At 33.2% G+C, this 24,669-nt stretch overlaps 1 protein-coding gene across 2 annotated transcripts in view; it reads right to left on the reverse strand.

The window, feature by feature from the left end:
• LOC114195919 (callose synthase 10) overlaps positions 1–24,669 on the reverse strand; it is a 56,812-nt gene that overhangs the window by 11,524 nt on the left and 20,619 nt on the right. For both annotated transcript variants that reach the window (XR_003606599.1, XM_028086366.1), the window contains exons 11-34: positions 23,583–23,659; positions 23,425–23,512; positions 23,230–23,322; positions 22,509–22,611; positions 22,301–22,424; positions 20,628–20,817; positions 20,478–20,530; positions 20,030–20,090; positions 18,901–18,982; positions 18,367–18,416; positions 11,361–11,447; positions 8,307–8,392; positions 7,793–7,820; positions 6,509–6,606; positions 6,052–6,133; positions 5,781–5,947; positions 4,947–5,067; positions 4,259–4,353; positions 3,372–3,462; positions 3,133–3,293; positions 2,924–3,033; positions 2,387–2,521; positions 2,238–2,306; positions 1,965–2,136 (exon numbers count right to left, since the gene is read on the reverse strand). Coding sequence is in view for 1 of the 2 variants with exons in the window: in XM_028086366.1 (XP_027942167.1) it covers positions 1,965–2,136; positions 2,238–2,306; positions 2,387–2,521; positions 2,924–3,033; positions 3,133–3,293; positions 3,372–3,462; positions 4,259–4,353; positions 4,947–5,067; positions 5,781–5,947; positions 6,052–6,133; positions 6,509–6,606; positions 7,793–7,820; positions 8,307–8,392; positions 11,361–11,447; positions 18,367–18,416; positions 18,901–18,982; positions 20,030–20,090; positions 20,478–20,530; positions 20,628–20,817; positions 22,301–22,424; positions 22,509–22,611; positions 23,230–23,322; positions 23,425–23,512; positions 23,583–23,659 (2,423 nt within the window). In the remaining variant the exon portion in view is untranslated. The remainder of the gene's footprint in view (positions 1–1,964; positions 2,137–2,237; positions 2,307–2,386; positions 2,522–2,923; positions 3,034–3,132; positions 3,294–3,371; positions 3,463–4,258; positions 4,354–4,946; positions 5,068–5,780; positions 5,948–6,051; positions 6,134–6,508; positions 6,607–7,792; positions 7,821–8,306; positions 8,393–11,360; positions 11,448–18,366; positions 18,417–18,900; positions 18,983–20,029; positions 20,091–20,477; positions 20,531–20,627; positions 20,818–22,300; positions 22,425–22,508; positions 22,612–23,229; positions 23,323–23,424; positions 23,513–23,582; positions 23,660–24,669) is intronic.

Below are 24,669 nucleotides of genomic sequence, written 5' to 3' on the forward strand. Positions count from 1 at the left end.
ACATATTATACAATTATTAAATAACTAAAAGTAATCCCTAATTCTTAATTAAAAAAAGAAATTAAAAGTCCTAATTAATTAAAAAATCTAATATATATTACCTTTCCTAAAAGCTGTAGCACACCACCTAACAAATTACAACCATTAATCCCTTTCTCCAAAAGAGTGCGGTGCAACAGCTAACCAGAAAAAGACCCGCCTTTTTGGAATAGAAAACAAGACCCGACACTTAGATGGGGAAGAATGAAAATGGAGACCGGCGACACGAATGACTGTGCGATGAGTGATAACGCAGTGAGCAAGCGGTGGCACAACGAGCGGCGAGAGCGACGATGACACAGTGAGGAGACAATTGCGCGGTGAAACCCTAATCTAATCACAACGAGTTTTTCTTTTCTTTTCGAGTTTCACACACCAAACTACTATTGTTGATGTTGTTTTGGATTCAAAAATTTTCTGCTTTAACAAACTCGCGAGTTTGGGCGAATTAACCGAGTTCACTCCCGATTCTACCGAGTTTATACCGAGTTAACTCGAAAGCGGTGTGTAGAAACGTAAACTCGTCAGAGTTAACTCACAAGTTTGATAATCATGATTAATTGAAATATGAGCATTGTTCAGTTGCCCTCACTTAATAAAATCTTTAGTTTAGAACCTAATCTTGCAAATTTCATTTATTTATATTAGAAACAGAAAGTGATATTGCATTACTTGAGAATAGACTTTTGTAGAACATGTTGAACTGGCCAAGTTGCAACAGAAGAAAAGAAAACATAGAAAACTTAGTTATCTTTTGTTATTGATGGAACATACAGTTATCTTTAAGTCTAACTCAACCCCACAAAATTAGTTTGTAAGATGAGGTTTACACCCACATAGAATACATATAAATTTGTCTTATCTTTAGTCGATGTGGGATCTTCAACATACCTCCCTCACACTAAGAGCATATACATCTTTAGCGTGAGACTAGATATTAATGAGTTATCTGATAGCGGATAATACGATAGATCCAACAGACAACAAATTTGACTAGGATAGACTTCAGATGGCTTGATACCATCTTAAGAAGTAAATCTTATCCCTAAGTCAACCTTATAAAACTGGTTTGTAAGGTGAGGTTTACATCCACTTTTATATTGTAAGTTGACTTATTTCTAGACGATGTGGGATATCCAATAGAATTAAAGATGGAATGCACTACAAGGTTACACGGAGAAGGTTCATCTCTTTTCCTCTTGTGCGGCTTGAGGGCTGGCATGAAAGTGTTCCTTTTCAGAAGATATAATAAAACCAAAAAAAAAAAAACATAAAAGACCAAATGCTCCACAGAACATGATCGTGTTGTGTCACTCCACTCTTCCGCAATAGCAACTTGACTTTAAAATACAACACTATTCTCTACAAGTGCAATTGACTACTATAGAGCAATTAATCTCACAATTTTTTTATCATCTCTAACAGTTAAGCTACGCAATGCTATGGTACTGCTATATAAGATGTGAAAACACTAAGCTACTGCTGGACAAGATCAAGAAAATGTATAGGAGTCATTCTCTATTTTTCTGTGAACAAATTATGTTCTTATTATGCAGATCAAAGACTACAATGGAGTGTTTATAGAGTCAGAGGCCACAACTATCAATGCTAATATCTCAAGAACAAGAACAAGGGGTAACTCAATAAACTTTCAGTGATAGTGATTCCACATGAAGTTCATATCACTTGGATAAAAAATGAACCCTATGAGATGACCTATCAGTAATATCCTTCCTAATTAGAACAACTTCCACTATAAAATAATAAAATTCTTAAGCAAACAAATTAAGAAGTTTGGAGTTCCAAGGCTTCCTCAAAACACATGAAGAGGTACACAGTATGGAATCCCGTATATAACATACATTCATATTATTAGAGTATTTACTTGATTAGCACTTGGAAAAAGTGAGCACATAAATTGATACCTCTGTAACAATAAAGCTATATCTGCAGCCTCTGGTGCCTTCCTCTGCTTTTGTTGACCATAAATTTGGCATGATACAACATAAGTAAACTTCAAATCTGCTTGTGCCCGTGATTCACGAGATAATTCAAAATCTTGACTTGTAATGAAGTTGTTTTGAGGATAATTGTCCACTGTTAAAAAAATAGATTGCCAGAAAAATATCTATGTCAAACTTCATTAGAACCAAAATCAGAATAACATACTGCAGTCCACAACATTCATATTCAGATACCTCCAAGTGATCTGCCCTCCAGAAAACTCTGCAGCATTAAAGCCCTCCTATAGTACATCATACCACGCACTGGAAATACAGTAATTATGCCTCAACTTATGTCTTATGAAAACAGAAAACACAAATAAGAGATCTTAGAAATTTCTAACCTGTCCTAGCAAGAGTCTGCCCTCGATAAGAAGCCCAAAAACGAAGTTCCAAGGCATCACTAGAACTTTCTTGAAGTTCTGCATCCCCAGTGGATGCTCCTCGACCAATTCTTTCAAGAAAGTTTTCCCATTCATCTAAAATACAAAATTATTCAAACTCTATCCCAAAATAACATGATCAGAGATGAAAAAAAAACGTCTCCTGTCCTTCACCAATCTCTAAATAGATTCTGCTTTTAGTATAACAGCGTCTTGACAGATATTAAGGTGATAAATTCACTTTCCTTTTGTTTCTTCACCCTTTAAAAATGATTATAATTGGAGTGACCATGGAAGTGATGTATTTTGCATGGAAAGCAACTAGGAATGAACATTCAAGAACAAAACAACTTTCAACAAATAAAAATTCAAGAGCAATTGACATGTGAAGAAATAATGAATGTATAATAACGATAACTAGAGCCAAACCAGTGTTCTGAACTTTGACATGTGTTTATTCTTTGTGAGGGGAGAGGATATAAGAACAAGAAATATTACCCGGAAATATCTTTTGAAGGTAGAAAAGAGTAGATATTCCATCTTCGTTCTCTTTATGCAATTCGGAAGTACCATAAAGAACAGTTTCGCTATAGTATGGAGTGAAAACACTATACAAAATAAAAAACAAAAGGAAAAGGTGAATATGGAGCACAAGAAAGAAGTAAAAGAAAATTCACCACAAACCTTTTGGATACACATGCGTATACCTGAACGGCAACATTTCACTAACAGGCTTTGCTGAAGGCATATCCATAAATAATGAATTTGTAAAAAACTCTAATCTTCTCCTGGCTTCAAGATTTTTTGGAACATTTGCTGCTGAATCCTTTACTGTAAGAAGAAGATGCAACCGCTTCACAAGCTCTTTCTACAACCAGAAAAATTACTTTAATGTATTTAAATATAAAAAAAAGGGATGAATTGAATGGAAATTAAAGGAACTTACAATTTCAGGATCATTAGGCCAAATTATCCTAGAAAAGAGTCGTCCCTCGTCCCTAGCTCTAGCTAAAAGGTTCCATGTATCGAGATTCTCCCTGGAAAATTAAGAAGTTCACAAAGGTTGGTTTCAATTTCCTCGGCTAACATTTTCATATCATTTCTGTTCCTCTATCGTGGTGTTTCTCACATTAATTCCCAAGAAACTCCTTGGAAATTGGGTTATTAGTAACAGCAGCCTGGGTCATATTGACACATCTGATCCTCGAAGAGTAACCCACAACTTTAAAGTAAAGGTTGTACACTAGACAAGAGGAAGCACCAGCAAATTTGATCAATTATTTTCAGAATGTAAGGGTATATTATTCAAAGCAAAATGGCAGAAAAATAAGGTTCCATTGAAAAATCCAATTCATTATCCTACTTTTCTAAATGAAGTTACAACATGTTGATATGTTGATTGCAATCCAGTATCTAGAGGAAAGCACAATCAATCTCAAAAATTATTTAGTGAAAATAAGGGACAAAAAATGTAAGCATTAAATTAGCTATGACTTGAACCTCTGGTTTTAGATGATGAAATTACATAATTTTAGTTATCATAAAAAAGTGTTTTAAATTTGGCTTTTGCCAACTTTAACCTCCATCCTCATCTTTTGATGAACTAACCTAGTTTGGGAAAGAAGAGGACTTTCAACTAAACAGTAAGATCTAACATTATTATAGTAGAGGGACAAACGCCGTAAGAAAGTATAGGGTAGAAGACTGAATTGATTCAAACAAGTATAGGACAAAATCAAAACAAGCACACTTAAAGTCAAAAATTGCTAATTTTTCCCCAAAATGCTACCTAGTCTAACAGAGCATACATATCATACTTATGCAAGCATATACCTTAAATCTGAGGAAACCAGTTCATGAGTTACAACTTCATACAGGTCATGTACAGCTTTTGCAGCACCTTTAGCAAGTTCAGGATCATTTCGAATCTGAAATAAGTATATGAAAAATGCATCCCCATCAAATAAATACATATTAAGAATGCATCCACATCAAACACCGCTAAATGATAGGATAGTCTATATGGTTCTATGATTTCGTTCATAAAATATTGTACCATAATAAAAGCAAACACCATAATTTATTAAAGAGCAAACAGACACCTCACATACAACTAAATTTAGTTTTTTCAGACTTTTAGAGATACTTCTCTTTTCTGTTTTCTGTGTCTCCTTAATAACAGTTGTATAAGTTTCTGTAATAGAGAATTACAACTCTTTTTCAGTTTGAAAACATTCTGTTCGCCATAAGTTTTTTCATTCAATACACACGTGAATGAGGTTGTTCAAATAGTAAGCAAACTCACAAGTTATATTTCTTGGCCTAGAAACCAGTTAAAATCTTCACAACAAATAATAAGAGATTTAGCCAAACTCGTACAAAAAAAAAAAAAACACATCAAAAGAATTGGTTGACCAACTTAAATTCAGGGAAACATGAGTTAGAAACTTAATTCAATATATACAGACACAAAAATATTCAAATTCAAATTAACAAAAATAGTAGTAAACAGGCAAATTACCAGGAGTCCGGACAATGCTGTAAGTCTTGATAAAACAACTGGAAGCTTCTTTAGAGACAAGGTTAAAACAAGTGAACCCTCTACAATACTGTTATTGATCTCACGAAAAATTCTTTCCACCCTGTCAAAATATTGGTAATCTTTCATGAAACATATGTAAGCAAAGCAGAAAGCAATGCACTGATAAAGAGAGAAGAAAATTTGGAAGTTGACATAGTGTTAGATCAGACAAAAAAAACCTAATCACAAAATTTGATGCCTGAATCCCATCTTCTATCGCAAATTAAGGTAACTTAACGTAGTGTTAGATCAGATAAATAATTAATCCATAATGCCCTGGAATTTAAGTCTAAAAAGTTAATCATTTTTGTCATAATTGCAGATTTAACTCAGCAGTTGTTGCCACAAAATTAAAAAAAAAAATCATTGTCTTAGTAGACTACCAACTTCAATTTCAATCCTTTTATAGGTTTCTTTAGCTTTTGTTGATGCGTTTGTTTTTGGCCATGCGTAATGTATATATTTTTCTTTTTCTTTTGATAAATATAAGTATGCTGTAGACAATTAATGCTATCTCGATTATTCTGGATTGAGAAATTCAAGTATATTTCTCCAGTCTGTTTCCCTCTAGCATTTCAAAACATACTCCTCATGTGGATACCATTTATAATTGCATGGACTGCATCTAAACCTCCTCTTTCACAACAGGACAAAGTTCCCAAATGTTGTCAGAATATTCCAGTTGGAATAAGATTCCCCATTTTATGATCAAAAGGTTTAAATATTTCAAATAGAATAGTGAAAATTTCAGAGAATGAATAATGAAATTCATACCAAAGTCTTCCTTCATTGTCATTGCCAACTAATGAATATAATATTTTTTCAACACTGTAATAGCATTCCTTCACTGCATAGGCCATGTATTCATCCTTACTTATCCTGTTCCACAAATCTGCCTGAGTATCTTTGCAGTCTAGAGCCAAGTCAATCGCCAACAAGATCTGAACATGAAGAGATTAACTCAAATCAATACATGGAATCGTGGTAAACTATACAAGCCTTCATTATCCATTACAAGTAATTCATATTCCATACGAAGTTCTACCTTACTGCTAAGAAGAAACAGAGGCCATTGAACTAGTCTCAGACTTCCTGCATTACTAGGTATAGAAAGCAGGTCCATTTCTCTGTAATAGTAAAAAATAAACAAATAAGCCACCTATAACTGGCTACACAAGATTTTGGAACCCAAAGATACAGAGCAAGCCTGCTTATATCACAATTTTTGACAAACAAAAAGGTATTTTATCAGAGATAAAAAAAGAAACAATACGAGCCCATAAAGTCATTGAAAAAACAATGATCACTTGAACTCCATTCCATGTAATTGAATAGAAAAAAGAGCAAAGGATTTTAGTACAAGGGTGCCAATATAATTGTGAATTAAATCCTTACACTATAATTCCCCGTTACTTATTAACTAACTGATTGTATTAACTTCAATATGCAGTTTATCTTCGTTACACTACACACCGTCAAGCATCTAGTTTCCTTTGACTAACCTATTACTAATAAAATCTTCCTCACGCAGACTTTTTATTATCTCATTCCAAAATGGAGCAAACATGGCAGCATATGCTTTGTTCATATCTTGAGAATCCTGCACCAAATCAACCACATTCATTAGCCAAACTGAATGTCAAAAATTCCAAGAGATAGAAATACATAGAAATAAAACAAAATTAATTAAAATATTCAAACAATATTATTCAGATAGCTTAATATTCCTCTCTTAAGTTCCCATATTTATATTATAGTAGTTGTTCTCAGATACAATGATGAGAGAGAATAGTAAAAAACAATAAAGTCACATCTAGAGTCTTAGGTACACACAAAACAAAATTTTAATAAAGCTTATTTAAGGCCTATTCAAATACTCCCTTTCAAGTTGGAGCTTACAAATTGTATTTACTTGGCTTCGAACAAAAACTATCAATCCAATGTCCTGTCAAGGGTTCTTTTAACACATCTCCAAGTTAATCATTGAATCCAACAAGCTCAAAACAAATTTCCTTGCACAACAACTTCACCCGAATAAAATGACAACCGATAACTGTGTTGGGTCCTTTCATGGAACACGAGATTGGAAGCAATATAGAGTAGTGTTATCGATATTGGATAACAGAAAATATATGAGCTGAATCACACCCGTCTCTTTTAGGATAAAAAACCTATTTCACCTGACTACTTTAATACTCAAGAAGTATTTGAGACTTCAAAGATCTTTGGGCTGAAAATGATAACACAAGTGTTCCTTTGGTTGAGATATTATAGCAATATCATTCTCTTTAATGACTATATCAACATATATATCATTCTCTTTAATGACTATATCAACATATACACCAGTGTCTAATAAGAGAAAGTGATGATGGAATAGGAGGATTTTGTTTGGGATTTGGGCTGTTAAGAGTAGGAGAAACAAAGGATAATAACTACTTGTATTGGAAGAACTTGTTAAGTGGAATGAATTGGACAAACATAGGGAAGAACAGAGTGTACTAAAGATATGTTGTACTTCTTGGATTCAGGAGAATAACAACAACTCAATAAGACACACTTGGCAGCTTGAACATATCATGGACAAAACATACATAACCATAACCAAACACATGCAGAGATATATGAAAGAAGGTTCAACTGGAATGAGAAGAATACAATATTCTATTTAAAAGAAAACAAACAATTAGGACAACATAGCCCCAATGAGGGACAAGTATAGTGGCATCAAAAAATAACGTAAGAGCAATATCAACCAAGTGTCTATTCTAACAAAACCATAATACCTGGGTTGATTGTCCACTCAAGGGAATCCTGAAAAAAAGAACATAAACAACCAAGGAATAAGACATCCTATGTCAGAAATAATTGTAATAATTAATGTTAGAAATAGTTGTATCATCCAAAAGAATAGACAGAAAACAGTTTAATTTTATGTTTTCCTCTTGTACAACTAAAACATATTTATTATTTTATTTATATAATTGTTAGGTGTGCTAAGTGCCCTCCCTCAGACAATTTAAAGTAATGCCACTTTCTAGTTTGTACGCTTTCAAATCTCCCCTTGCAGAATTGTCCTTGAACAAAAAATATATAGCCCCAAACAATAGTAAAATACCAAAGATGCTTTTACTAGAAATACTTAGCACCTAAACAGTGTTCAAATAAGAAAGACAAATCAGATTCCCTAACAACTAAATTATACAACCCACCAGATCTATATTACCAAGCCAACAAGTACATTAAGAATAGATACAGAGTTAAGATAATCATATCTACTAGCTTACATAGAAAACCCACCTTTTTATTTGTGGTGACACCAAATTTTTTACAAAGGCCCCGGGGAAACTTTCAAAACGCTTATGCACCATTTCAATTGAACGAATCTGCAATAAGTCATTAATAAGAAATGTTTTCAGTAAGAAGAGAAAATCCATGAATAAAAATAACTTCAATATTCATATTAATTTTAATTTCCTAAAAGAATAAAAAAAAATACCTCCTTAGAAAAAAGATGTAGAGTATAACAAATCCTTAAAAAGGAAAAGCAAAAGATAACACAGGTCATCTAAAATTTTCTTCTAATCAAAGTTTCACCTACTAACTGAGTACATCTCTCAATTCTTCACTATCTCTAGCATATAAAAGAAGTAAGCATGTGTATTTGAACCAAGGAAGCAAAGGCAAGGTAACTTTCTGTTTTGGGTCTTCATGAAGCCAAAGCTTGCATTGTATGTCGTATAAATTTAAGTTCAAGTCCAATTTAGAATAGAGGTCATCAGAAGCTAACATGCAGGCAAACCTTTTACTAAGAATTAAAATAGAAGCTATCACCTAAAAAGGAAAGTTTTGATGAAGAAGGCAAAATCAAATTAAAAGTTTACAAACACGTTCGAAAATATGTTTACACTAAGATTATTTTTAATAGAGTATGAATTGCAAGGATTTTCATGTAACCAAACACAATAAATCATAATTTATTACATAAAAAGTACTCCAAGATTTTATGTATAAAAGGACTACATTGTTTAATAATTTATTACCTAGTGAAATAATCAATTCCATCATAACTAACTTTTTCTATACAAAGGAGTTCTCTCTTCCATTTCATAACATATTGGCAAACACAATTATAAGTTCAAAATTGCGAACACACTCAAACAAGAGATTGAAACGAAACATATCCCTGAGTCAAGACCTATTAAGCAATCAATCAAAAGGTTTGAAACATTTACAACTTTTCTTCAAGTAAAAAATTGCAAGTAGTTACTTTTTGTCTAAATCCTTTTATTTCATCATTTGATCAGGGAATATTTTTCCATTGCATGTCTTTAGAAGGAACTTGTGTATAATATGGACCAAACTCAAAAATGGATGCATAAACATACACAAAGTAATAATTAAGATCAAGATAGAAAACACCAATACCCATTTTAAGGATGATGGTATCCCATGTAGACACATTTAAACAATCAAAGAGAAAGTATATCTGAACCACGTGTGAGGTCATGTACCAAACTGCATTGAGGGAAATAAGGAAAAAGACCAAAGTAGGGTACCCCTTCATGAAAGATGGCAACTAATTGATGAGATAACATGTTGTAAAGATAGCATCCCCAGAAATAGTGAGTAAGATGATTTGTGAAGAAGTGTATGAGCCTTGTTCAAGAAGAGCCTTGTTCAACTACATTTGGTTGAGAATTATGAGGACATGATGTTTGATGAAGAATACCATTGGATGCCATAAATTGTTGCTATTGTTTAGATATCTAAGGACATACCATTGTTTACCAAAGCATACCCACCAAAGTAGTTACTAGTTGATTGGTGTGTCTCACACCATTTGCTAGTGTTCATATGTTGTAAGAGTCATACAAAGGTAGATCAGCCAGTAGCATAGGAGCAACAATTGGCTGAATAATAGATGTCTAGGCAATATTGGGTGATCAAAGGAGGTTTTCCATGCAATTTCAAATGCCATGTGAAAAAGCAATCGGCTAATAGACAGCAAATTGAAAAAACAATCAGGGACCAAAAAAAGCCAACCGTCAAAGATAAGAGCGGTTTGACGGTACTAATGGCACAAATTTGTGTAGTTGAACCATTTTGATCAAGGGGAAATTGGTAGTGGTAGCAAGGAGCGGAAAAGAGAACGATTACAAAATATATTATCTATGTGTCCAATGTGTTGACAATGTTTACATTTTGAAGTGATTGTAGAATTACATGTGTGAAACAATCCAAAGTTACTACTTTGGGATAAAAAGGCAATATTTTACCCTACAATTGAAGCATGTGTCCTTGTGTTCATTTTTAAATAAATACAGAGGAGCATATATGACACAAAAGTCAATTGTAGACTTTACTAGTGATCCCAAATTCAAATCAAAGGTAGTAGCATACTCTTCCAACATGTCATACAAGCCCAAGGCCATAAAAACAGTGGTGTCGTTCTCAAGTTCCTTCTTTACAACTACAGATGGTGGAAGGAGATAACTAAAATCATGTAAGGTAACATGAAATCAATAAAGATAAGAACGCATAAACCCCTCAAAATGTCATGGAGCAAAAACAGTCAAGAGATTCAGACACACTATGAAGGCAAGGGCCCCACTCCAACAAACTGACACACATGCTTCATGGATAAGGAATATAGGTTTGAGTGCGGTGTGAATACCCTACATAATTGAGCATCAAAGTTTATCCATTGTTCAGATTGTGCTATAGGAAAAGATTTCAGATTCCAAGTTCAATAGTTAGATCTATTCATCTTCTCAATACTAACAATCTGATTTAGAAAATATTTGTAAAATTTGTTTCAGATGGTGTAGTACAGAATGACACTTTTTTTCTGTTTAAATAGAGAGACAAAGTAATAAAATAATCCAAGGAAAGATAAAATTAGATTGGACCACAAAATGAACTCCAAGGAATCGCGACCTAGGCACAAAGGAGGCAACCTAACACAGTTAGTCAGCCGTTAAGCCTTTCATTGCATGTGCCACCCTCGCCGATCAGAAATATAAGAGCATGTGGATGGGTAGTTCCCGTCACTGATTGGAGGGTAGGTTCCCATCACCAATCGAGGGGATGGATAGAAATAGACAGGATGATCCCAACCCTATGTTTGTTGGAGCAAACTGTAGTTGACAGGATGATCCCAACCCGATGCGAACCTGACATAATTAGGTCTTTACCTACTTTCTAAGAATATGGCTTGAGTGCATAGTATACAAATACAATAGTTAAAGATCCAAAGCTACAAATCCTTTTCATGCTTGTTCCAAACACCTTGAAAGAACGAAACAAAATGAGATCAATCCTGAAAATGATATCAATTTGAAACTCAAATACCTCGCCTAGCCGAGCCCGTGCACCAATCACACCACCAACAATTGCTGACATGACAGTGTAAAAAATGAGAATATCCATGAGATAAATCTGTAGAACGAGAATGCATTAGCAAGGTAAATCATAGCCAAGTATGCATGAAAACAGAAAGTAAAAAATTAAAGAAAAATCGTAGTTGTTAGCTCCTAAGATCACGATCTTCAGAGGAGATCATTCAGACAACAAAGCATCATGTATATAGGCTACTTGGAATAATAAACATCAGAGAAACTTTCATCTCCTAAAAAGTTCCAATTTATCAACATTTTATTATGAGATAAAAGGGCACCAGAGAATAAGAATCCTCTCAGTCAAGAACTAAGGAGAAAAAGTTTACTGATGTAGTTAGAGTATTGATGAGTTAGTTAGTTTGTTAGACAGCTTAGTCAGAAATAAAAAGGGGAAGAAGTATATAAGAGATGCAGATTAGTTAATTTTAATTAATAATCTATGAAATTTAAATTTTATTACAAAGGTACATGTTCAATTAAATGATCTTTTTTATAATTTATTAGTCTTCTCTAAGGCTACATTTGGTTTCAGCAACAGAAAGTCAACATGCGAAGAAGTGCACTGATTTCACTAATAACGAGGAACAAAATTACAGAAATCGAAAAGTAATTGTGCTGCAGACTTTCCTCGCTCCTATGCGAAGAAAGTCAGGAAAGTTGTTTTTTATCATCTTATATTAACATTTTGACTTATAACATAAACTAATAATCTATTGAAAATTTAATCAATTAAAAAGATATAATCTATAATAATACATTTATTCTTTTATTATAATATAATAACTAAAGCAAAAGTTTTATATTATTTTTTATTTGAATTGTAATATATATAAATATATATATATATATATATATATACACACACACACACACACACACATGGTTATCAAACTCGCAAGTTAACTTGTTTACTCAGACGAGTTTACATTTCTATACACCGCTTTCGAGTTAACTCGGAAGCAAACTCGCGCTTGGTGTAAACTCAGTAGAATCGGGAGTGAACTCGGTTCACTGAGAGTTTGCAATCAAGTTGGCGAGTTTAAAGGAGAAAATTTTTGAACCTAATACGATATCAACAATAGTCGTTTGGTGTGTGAAACTGGAAAAGAAAAGAAAAACTAGTTGTGATTAGATTAGGGTTTCAACACACATTTGTCTCCTCATTGTGTCACCATCGCTCTCGCCGCTCATTGCACCACTGCTTGCCAACTGCGTTGTCGCTCGTCGCACAGTCATTCGTGTCGCCGGTCTCCATTTTCATTCTTCTCCAACTAAGTGCCAGGTCTTGTTTTCTATTCCAGAAAGGTGGGTCTTTTTCTTGTCAGTTGTTGCACCACACTCTTTTGGAGAAAGGGATTAAGGGTTTTAATTTGTTAGGTGGTGTGCTACAGCTTTTAGGAAAGGTAATATATATTATATTATATATTAGATTTTTTAATTAATTAGGACTTTTAATTTCTTTTTTTAATTAAGAATTAGGGATTACTTTTAGTTATTTAATAATTGTATAATATGTTTTTTAATGTCGTAATTCAAAACTGAAATTAGCAATCAATTTAAAGTACATCTAGGAATGAATCAAATTTAAATTTAATTGAGAGCATTCTATGTGTATTCCATTTCTTACAAATAGAAGTAAAAATGCTACTAAAGTAGTTAAATATCTAGAGTACTTTGTATTGAACTTGTATTTGTATGAACTTATTTTCTTTAACTATTTTGCTTAATTATTTTATTGTAATATTTGATTTAATATGATATTTAAAATTTTTTTATAGAAAGTAAACTCTTGAGTTTATGAGTTAACTCTATGAGTCGAGTTTACTCAGCTGTCACGAGTCTACGTAAACTCTCGAGTCGGGTTTATGTATATATATTTCATTTTTATCTATTAAAATATGTTTTTAATCTATTAAATTTATCGCATCATTCACTAGCTTGCATAAACTTTCATCTCAAATCTCCTCACTTATCACCATCTTTCTCTTAATCCAAACACCCTTATATTCACCTCCTTTTCCCCTCAAATCTACTCTTAATAACGAATTTAAATAAATACTAATTTCTTATTTTTATCAATTAAAATATGTTTTTAATCTATCAAATTTATCACATCATTTACTAGCTTTCATAAACCTTCATCTCAAATCTCCTCACTTATCACCATCTTTCTCTTAATCCAAACACCCTCATATTCACCTCATTTTCCATTCAAATCTACTCAAATTCACTCTCCCAAATCTATCCCTCCATCCAAACAATGCCTTAGTCTTGAATATATGATACAATTTCAGATTCAGTTATAGTAGATTCAATTATTGTAATGATATTAGGTGGTTATGTTGGTTTTAATTGTTGTTTATTTTAGTCTTTATAATCATTCTTTCAAAGTCTCTTCATAAGACTCATTTGTGTATATTCACAAGTGTTGAATAAACCAGTTCTTCAGTTTATTTCCCCATGTTTATCAGAAGCAAATTACTAATCCGTGATGGGTAATCCTATTTACTACCCATCTGCTTACCCATTCTTTTCACATTCCCAATCCGACAAACTTGATGACTTCAATTACCTCCATTGGAAGTAGCATATTGAACCTGTTATTAAATCCCATAAACTTCACTTTGTTGTCAATTTGTTATACCTCTAAGATTTCTCTCTGAAGAAAATAGTGAAACTAGCACTAGAAATATAACCTAAGAAGAATAGGAGGTTCAAGATCCACTCTTACTTCCATGGCTTCAAACCACATTATCCATGAATATTTTGACTCAAGTCATTGGTGGTGTTCACTCTTACCAGTTTGGGAGCAAATACATGATCATTTTTTTCACTCAAATGAAGGCATGTTCATCTCAATTACACACTGATGTACGTGCTAGAATCTTCACAACAAAACTATGAATGAAATATTCAGTAAAATGCAGTCTATTGTAGATAACGTTACTAGAATTGGTTGTCCAGTCAAGCTTGATGAACATGTTGATGCCATCCATGAAGGTCTTCCGCTTGGATATGTTACTATGATTTCCATTTTCGAAAGCAAATTTGAGACATCTCCAATCATTGAGGCTCTCCTTGTATATGAATCCCGGACAACTTGTCACCAACAGAAGTTTCTTCCACCTTCAACTCACTATTCACAACCACCTTCCAATTTTGCATCTTCCAAATTGTTTGGTTATGGCAATTCCTTTAAAGCATGCTCAAATCATGGTGGTAGACATATTAGAGGCCGTGGTTCAGGAGCTATGCAAATTTTCTGTCAAATTTGTCTCAAATATGGTCATACAGCCAATGTATGTCTCTATCGGGGTGCCTCCACTTTTCAACCCCCTAATTCTCTTGGTCTTTATGCCCAACCACCAATTAGCCTTTGCCCTTTTCCATCCCTCAATCTGTTTAGTCAAAGTCCCATGCTTGGATTAATTCATCCACAAAACCCTTAGTTGATGTTCCCAATGCTATGCTTGCCAATTCAACCCTTAAACCATGCTCCTCTAGTTGGATACCTAAGTCTAGGGCTTCGTTTTATGTGAGACTAGAGACTCTCCAAATATTCAGCATTACATCTGACGAGCCTAAAAAAATTTATGTTGGCAATGGTGAAGGTTTGCCTATACTTGATTTCTCCTTACATGAATTTCTGCTAGTTCCCTTCAAAATAAATTAGTCTGTGATAATAAAGTTTACTTTGAATTATATCCTCACTTTTATGTTGTTAATCTAAGGCCACCAATCAAGTTCTTGTTAAGGGCTTTGTTGGTTCCAATGGGCGCAATTCCTTTTTGCTTTTTCGCTTTCTACACCCTCATCTCCTGTTATGTTCAAGACTCATCAATTTCATACTACGACTAGTTCATTTGTTCCTACAACTAGTATTGTTTCTCCATCCTCTATTGTTTCTAATTTGTGGCATGATAGGTAAAGCCACCCCAATGTAAACGTTTTAAAACTTATTCAGAACAAATGTAATGTTTCCACTTCCAATAAAGTTGTCGATTCTTTTTCATCTTGTGTCGAAAAATCTCATAGGTTACTTCTTCTTTACCAGAAACAATTTATGATTCTCCTTGATAATTAATGTTCAGTGAACTTTGGAGTCATCTTTGGGGTGCTTCACATGTTCCATCCTCTCACGGTTATTTGTATTAGGTGTTTTGTTGATGCTTTTTCACAACTCACTTGGTTGTCAAACTAAAATCTGAACCCTTCAATGTACTTCAGTGTATTAAAGCTACGGTTGAACTTCAATGCAATACTAAGTTTAAAACTATTCAAACTAATTGGGGAGGTCAACTTCGGTCATTCACATATTTTCTTACTACTAATGGTATTCTTCCCAATATTATTGGTTTTCATACTCATCATCAAAATGATGTTGATTGAAAACATAGGCACATCACCTAATTGGGTTTAACTTAATTGCATCATGCTTCTCTCCTTTTAAAGTTTTGGGATTTTGCCTTCCAAACAGCATTTTACTTAATTAACATGTTACTTGTGCCTTATTACAGTTTCGGGTCCCTTTCATTTTCTCCACCATAAAACCATCACTAACTCGATTTTTCAATCCCATGAGTGTGCTTCTAGGTTATTTCCCTTCCACAAAGGATATTTAAGTCTTTCTCTGTCTACTCGACTTTACACCTCTAAGAATGTAAATTTTAATACCCTTATTTTGATCCATTCTCTCAGCTTGCTATCCTCGAGTCTAATCTCAATAGATATTTCACTCTCACACCACATTTGTTTTATCCCCTCTTTGATCTTAGCGTACGATTCCGGAAATTGTTCCCCTCGTGTCTGCTCCTGTCTCTAAGCCAATAAATACTCAATCCATGCAAACCCGATTCAAAACATAATGGTCATTATTGCTACTAACTCATATTGAACCTTTATTTCTCTCATAGGCTCTCAAGAATCAACATTGGGGTTGTTGTTGTTATGCGGCAAGAGTATGATGCACTTCTTCATATTAGCACTTTAACAAATAGTTGGGATTTGTTTCATTTGAATTGTTGCAAGTCCCACATCGACTAGAAATAAGACCAACTCACAATATATGTGGGTGTAAACCACACCTTACAAGCCGGTTTTGCGGGGTTCAATTAGGCTTAAAATCCACTTCTTATCATGGTATCAAGACTATGAGTTAAAGCCTATCCTGGTGGGATTAGTCGTTTGTTTGGCCTATTGCGCCACCCGTTATCAGGAATTTGCAGTTTGTTGGATCGATTGTTTCACCCGTTATTGGACCGCTATCAGACCACCCATTAATGTCTAGTCCCACGCACGACATGTGTATGCCTCAGCGTGAGTGGGGGTGTTGAAAGTTCCACATCGATTAGAAATAAGGTCAATTCACAATAAATAAGTAGATGCAAACCTCACCTTACAAGCCAGTTTTGCAGAGTTGAATTAAGCTTAACGACTTACTTCTTAACATGGATGTTAACAATGCCTTTTCGAATAGGAGTGTGGATGAAATTATTTATATGTTACAGCCTCCCAGATTTGAATCTGCAGACAAAACTCTGGTTTATTGACTCAATAAAGGCATCTATGGTCTTAAACAAGTTTCGAGGCAATGGTTTTTACAAGCTTCAAACTGCCCTCTTGAAACTCGGCTTTTCTCCCAGCAAAGCAGATCCATCTCTATTTGTTTATATACATCTTCAAACTGCCCTCTTCAAACTTACATTTTTTACATCTTAGTTTGTGTTGATGACATTATCATCATAGGTTCATATGCTCCTCTCCTCCATCAAATTACTCGTAGTTTACATTCTCACTTCTCTCTCAAGAAAATGGGCAATTTTGAGTATTTTTCAGGCATTGAATCAATCTTACAAGTCTTTGATGCTGACTTGAAGGAAGTACATACGAGATCTTCCCAATAAAACCAAAATAGTTGAAGCTCATTATGTTTCTTCTCTTATGGTGTCCTCAAGTAAACAGTCTAAAAATGGATTTGATACCTCTTTTGATCCCACTCTATCGATCAATTCTTGGAGCATTGCAGTATGGTACTCTCACTTGCCGTATATTAGTGTTATATTTTAGTCAGTTCTTGTTTACAATCTTCTGGTGAAATTTATGCACGCAGGCATTCTTCAAAGAATTATTTATTTCTTATTCCACTCTTCTAATGCTTTGTGATAACCAAAGTGCAGTTCCATAGCTCATAAACACGTTTTTTACTCTAGAACAAAGCATACAACAATTGATGTCTTTTTGTGTTCAAGATCAGGTGTTGTCTAAAAACCTTGTTCAACATCTTTATTAACATCACACACTGAATCATATGTTTCAGTGACTTATTTACACGTCAGTAACTGACAGCTGTTATACTTGACAGCTGGACAAGAAAATAAAAGAGATATACTACAATAGCCTCCAGCTGTACAATACAAAATAACTATAGTATACTAACATTTATTTCAGTCTTTATATTCGGCTCTGTATTTGGGTTGTGCATGTCTCTTGTGGAATCCATTCTTTCAGAGTCTCTTAATAAGACTTATATTTCTGTACATTCACAAGTGTTGAATAATCCAGATGTTTCATTTATTTTCTAATGTTTATGTTCACTTCTCCCCTCAAAATATATCTAACTAAACGATTTTAGTTGTGGAAATATTTCATGACACTAACATAATTAAAGAGGAGATTTTCTTTAGACCAGTGAATGTGACTTATGTTGTTTATAGGCTAATAAATGCATCGAAGAGTAGATGGAATTAGTGGGCATCTCATTAATTAGGTTAACAATAAACTATAGGTATAAAAGACAACTAACAACTAATACATCTCAAAGACATGCTTATTATAATTAGTACCAAAAAATGGAGACATTTGTGTCTAATGCAAACATAAAACAATCTCAAAATCAATTATAGCATGATCGAGTACCACTTTGTTCAGATTGACACAAATGAAGAAAAAAGAAAACTCACAGCCACAACAGGCGCCCACAAGCTAACAATAGTAAAGGCATTGTTATTGTCTGCAAATTTTAAAATCATAAATCAGTAAAAAATATATTTCTGAATATTATATTACTTATAATACAAGCAAAGAAATTAACCGAGATAAAATTAACATCAAGGACACTAAGAAAGAATATTTAATAATGAGAAAACACCTTCAACATACATTAAGAAGGATGTCTTCTTTTAGACAGAAGAGGGACGTACAAAAATATCTTCATATTGCAGTTACGTTACCATCTATAATAGCAGAAATTTGCTCTATCACCTAAAAGATTCCAGTTCCACAAACCTTCCATTTCATATTTTAATCAATTAATCTATAATTTAAGAGAATCAAATCAAATTGTAAAGGAAAAAATACATTTAAAAATACATAAAACACTTTGTTGCCAAGGTTCATAGTGATCTTTAGTAAAAAAAAAAATGCTGTACAGAAAAGACCAATGCCTTAAAATTAACCCACTAAACCAAAATCAAATAATAAAATAATATACTTACTCTTTGAGATAAAATCATGCCATGAGTAAGTCAAAGACGGAAGATCAACAATAATATTGGTAGGTTCAACAAGAGGTTTAATCTGTAATATCAGGTAGAAATACATGACAATTAGTAATGACTTTTTTTTATTTTTACACATACAATTTACTATACAAATAAGATGTTATTTACATACTTTATATTCATGAGATTTTACCCCCAATCAAATTAAAAAGGGCATTTCGTTATACGGCCATTGCTGTCAAATATGCCCAGTAACACTATTCACTTTTATTCGACTTTTCAATTATAACCTCATCTCGGTGTCTCTTTCAAAATAGAGTCAAAATCATTTTAGTTTAATCTCCAAATCTCATGGTGAGGCTATACACACACTCATACCTATTCATGTTTTCAATTCTTTTCGTATATACATTATATGGGAAAAAAAACAAAAGTAGAAAACTAGATTTTCTTAAGTTATAAAATGAATTAATAGCATACCCAATAAATGCAAAATGTATTTAATTAAAATATTAGAAAATTAAATTCAGAAAAAAAAAATGTATTTATAGAAAATATTAAATTTAATTTTCACAATATAATAAAGAAGTACAATACATAATAAAAAATCAATCTTATAAAGCTAAATAAATTAAATTAAGAAAAAAACACTTTATTATCATTTCAACGGTTCACTAAATAACATTCATAGTAACACACTTCACCAATTTATGTTTTGTACAAGTTTAACCTTCTTGTCAGTTGTATTTTATAATTTATTTATTTTAAGTTTTCGAATTTTTTAAGAATATAAAGAAAAGTCAAAATCAAGTGAAGTAAAAAGAAAAAAATGAATTAATTTCCCTCTACAGTTTTCTCTGCTCCTGATATTGGTATTTTATTACCAAAATTACATCAATATCTTTATAATAAATAAAAAATGTATTTTTTCACTGTGAAAAAATAGAATACTTATTTACTAGAAAGGTTATTAAATTTGTCCACTAACAAAATAAGTTTATTGCAATTATCATATATTTGTCTTGTAGTTATGAATAAATTGAGGTTATGTTTATTTTTCATGTGTACAGTCGTACGAAGGAAATGAATTTGAATTCGAAAATAGTAGAAACAAATGCCATGCCTGGAGAAAGTAAGCAAAGGTGAATTTGCAGGCAAGTACCACCAACCAAAACGCCACATACCTGCGCACTTAAAACAGACGTGTTAAATAACAATTGAAATATCAATAGCACAGAAGCAGCACTGCTGACAACATAAAAGGTGACACACGTACCATAAATAACAATTGAGGAAATTCTGAATAAAAACTTCGTATTCTGTAAAATTATACATGTATTCTACACAGTATTTATAGATAAACAGATAGAGCAACTATGTTCTAAATAACCCTAACTCAACTAGTGGCAAATTGACAAGCTTCAAGAGCAGTTCACATGTTCTTTTAGAAAGATTTTTTGAAGGCTCAATGCATTGAAGTAAAAACCCAGCAACAAACAATTAAATAGGTATCTCTTCATATTAGTAACTGTTTTTCACAACAAGATTCCATTTTCAGCAAGAAAACCTACCTGCAGTAATCACTTATTCCTTCATAAAGACCACGTCCAACATAATATCGTTCCTGAATTATGTCATCAAAAAGGTGTCAATACCAAGTCATAACATAACAGAAATAACTCAAAATAAATAAGTCAAAAGTAAATAGTAAAATAACCCACTTGATAAATCCACTTAAAAAACTGAAAGAATGATTGATCAGACATTTCCGAAAGCTTATGACAAGCTGGAAATTTGAGCAACAGTGCAAAGCATAGTCGTAATGCGGCATAAACACCAAGAACAAGAAGGTATATCCGGAAATAGAATGAATTATCAGAGTTCCGACTATTTCTCTCCTGCAAAACTTTCCTGCAATTAAGAAAAATTATGACCAATATTAACATAGCTGAGATGTACTCCAAATTACCAGGTTTTTTATATGTGGTTGATATAGCCACCTACGTGCGGAGGCAGGACAGGAAACAGACTCATTGCTCCAGATGGTCTGAGAGCAAATTTGGTAAGGCAGCCACATCAGGGCATAGTGGTTCATGCAGTTACATCATGCAATTTTGGTGAACTAGTTTACCCAAAGTTAAAATGTTTTGAAGCCAATAGGTTTATCTAAAATTGTATTTCAATCTACTATAAAAATATATGAATACCCCAACATTAGGGCATGATTGTATCTGTCATGCATTACCTGCAGTCCAGAAACTGAAGCTCCCTTTATTCTGTAATACTTCCAATATGTGTCTAACTTGGCCATTACAGTTACATTGGGTTGGATGCGCACTTACATGGTGTTGCTCAAAAAGTAAGAAACAAAGTGTTCAATCTAGTGCAGAAGCTAAATATCTATCTATGCACCTGGCTACATGTGTATTTGTGTGGATTAAACAACTTCTTCAAGAGTTGAAATTTTGTGAAAATGAACAGATGAAGTTGTATCGTGACAACTAGGGAGCTCTTAATATTGCATCCAATTTGGTGTTACATGAGAAAACAAAACATATAGAAAATGATTGTAATTTTGTTAGAAAGAAACTACTATCCAAGGATTTTATTACTGAGTTTGTCATCTCTAATGAACAACTTGCAAACATTCTGACTAAATAACTAAGGGGGGCCTAGAATTCAATTTATGTTCCAAGCTTGGTGCATACGATCTATATGTTCCAACTTGAGGGGAAGTGTTAAAATGTAATGTTTTTCATTTATTATTTTTCATGTATGAGAACCCAACTTTAGGGTTAGGGTTTTAGGAAAGTACTTGCCCCTTCTTTGTATCCTATAAATACATCAGTAGAAGTGTAACAGTCTAAGGAAAATATACACTGTTTTGCTTCATCTCATTTATTCAAGTATTATGACCACAAAGTTGTCATTCATAGCCTCTAATCAAGTATTTCAGGCAGTAATAATCCAGTATTTTTTATGATTGAATCCATCAGCTCAAACAATCAACTAGCAGAGATCTTGACAAAGCCACTGAGAGAACCACGCATTAGCTTATTTGTTCCATTCCATGTTTGGTACATTAAATTGTGTTGTGCGTGTGTCTGTGCGTATATGAATTCTGCTGCTGAGTATTATTTAGCACACTCAAGCATGTAAACAAGTTTTTAGTCTTAACAACTGAAATAGTCTGCTTAGTTTGCATTTATATTATATCTTGGTTGTAGTTTGTCAATAAAAAAATGGAATCAGCATAGTCTCATCAAATCAACACATTCATGCAATCACTGCCTTATCAAACCAAAAAAATGCTGAACAGCTAAACCCGTTCATTGCCACAATATAACTCTGTTAATTACATGACAAAATAGTAAAGGGAGAATTATAAACTCACAGGTAAAGATATGTTACAGCAACAGAAGTCAAGCCGCCCCAAAAAAACCTTATAACTAGTCTTGAAACAGCCATCCCCCTTGCAGTCGTGTATGCCCCAAATGTAAGTAACACATCTAAGAAACCTATTCATCATAACATAACAATAATATTTTAAGAAACACTTGCCATTTGAAAAAGTAATAACTGCAGAAACAGAAACATCTTACTTTTGGAAAAATTCATGATTGCAAATGATGGCCCAATGCTAAGTATTGTTTTAAAGGTATCCAAATTGATATGTCCATGATTGAAAGCAATGATAGTCAAAGCCTGCATAAAACAGGAATTAGGCATGACCCAACTAAATCTGTTGTTTGCTAAGTAGAGACTGGAGTGTTCAAGCTAAAACAGTCTTCCAAGCAGCTATTTACACTATCATTGCTTTTATTTAGCAATGCAGAGATTCCATTCAAATTGACAATAAGAAAATAAGGTAAATATTTGGAACAGCAATTAGCATTGTGATGCAAAAGCATTAGCATCTTTTATTTTAGTCCAAAAAAAATGAACCTCAAAATATTGTGTTAAGCAATACTCATAGAACAAGTACATTATTTCATTTTTTTTTATTTAATTTCTTCACGATAGCAGTCTTTAATCAATAATAGGTGTTGACTAGGTCTATTAAGTCATAATCAAGCCATGTCGTGAGATGTCCAAAATGCGTCAAAGTGTCTACGAAAAAAGAGATAAATAAATAAATAACTTAATTGCAACATGGTTGAGGTGGTGGACATGTGTCGAAAGTTTGTGTTGTATCCTAAAAGTGTTAAACACATCCAAAAAGAATTAGACACATACACACAACCAAAAAGGTGATGATGCTACCTATATCCATAATCAGGGTTCAAACTTCAGAGTAACAACTATGGATGACAAAAAAGGAACCTGAAACATTAGTGCCAAGAAGATCCAAAGTCGATGGAAGCTTCGATACAGGTGAAGAAATGTCCTATGCTCAACAAAACTGCTTTTACCAGTCTGCAAACGACAATTGAACATACAAGAAAAGACATAATATAAACATCATAATTATGAAGAAAAATCAATAAAAATAACAGTTGGAAAAAAGTTATAACTAACCCTTTTTGACCTTTTCGAAAGTGTAGGTTTCCGCAAGAACGGAGAATCTGTTCTCATTGGCCAATTTAATTCAAAACAAGCAGGGGACCTACATACTATTGCAAATTAGAATAAGTCCAACTAAAAGGAAAATCATTTAGCGGTATCAAAGTGGCTACCAAAAGTATTCATTGAAGTCATCATAATTCCTCCATGCTGAATGTGCAGCTTTGCCATTGTTGTTTCTAGCAGCTTCCTGCATAACGTTTTATGGGGAGTCAGTGCCAAGTGATGGAATACATAAAAAGAAATAAAAAAATGTATATAACCGTAACAATTCCTACGCATTAGTGATAGGAAAGGTTGTTCTTGTTAAAAGCTTGCATCACCTTGAAATCTCAAAGTCTATGGTTAATTGACTTAGGTGTTTCCGATCACATTTCTAATAACACTTCCTTATTTTCTTCCATTTCTCATCTAAAATTCCTTATGTTATTACTTTAGCCAATGGGTCCTAAGTCTGCCAGAAAAGCACAACCTTTCCATAACAGTTAAAAGCTTGCATCACTCAAACCTTGGAATGTCAAAATCCATATATAATTAACTCAGGTGCTTCTGATCACATTTCTGACAAGGCTTCCTTATTTTCTTCCATTTATCATCTAAAATTCCCCATGTTATTACTTTAGCCAAGGGCCCTAAGTCTGCCAAACAAACACAATCTTTCCCCAACTAGTTAAAAGCTTGCATCTCTCAAACCTTGGAATGTCAAAATCCATAGATAATTAACTTCGGTGCTTCTTATCACATTACTGACAAGGCTTCCTTATTTTCTACCATTTCTCATCTAAAAATCCTCGTGTTATTACTTTAGCCAATAGGTCCAAAGTTACTTCTCAAGGAATTGGTCAGATCTCCCTTTTTCCGTCTTTGAACCTAAAGCATGCTATTTTTGTCCCTAATTGTCCTTTTAATCTAATTTCCTTAAGTCAATTAACTAAATCTTCAAATTGTTCTATAACCTTTGATGCAATTTTTTTTGTTATACAAGAGTGCATTATAGGTTGACAGATTTGAGAAGGACATGAATATAGGAAAGTCTACTATCTAGGCACTAGACCAGCAATGTTATGTTTAGCATCCCCATCTCTTAAGCTCCTACATGATTGCTTGGGTAATCCATATTTTCAAAATTCAAAGGAGGATAGCTAAAGTTAGAACACTTCAAGTCCTAGAATGTGAGTCATGTCAATTACAAAAACATAT

This window comes from Vigna unguiculata, chromosome 9 (assembly GCF_004118075.2).
Source record: "Vigna unguiculata cultivar IT97K-499-35 chromosome 9, ASM411807v1, whole genome shotgun sequence".
In the NCBI taxonomy this organism is placed as follows: Eukaryota; Viridiplantae; Streptophyta; class Magnoliopsida; order Fabales; family Fabaceae; genus Vigna; species Vigna unguiculata.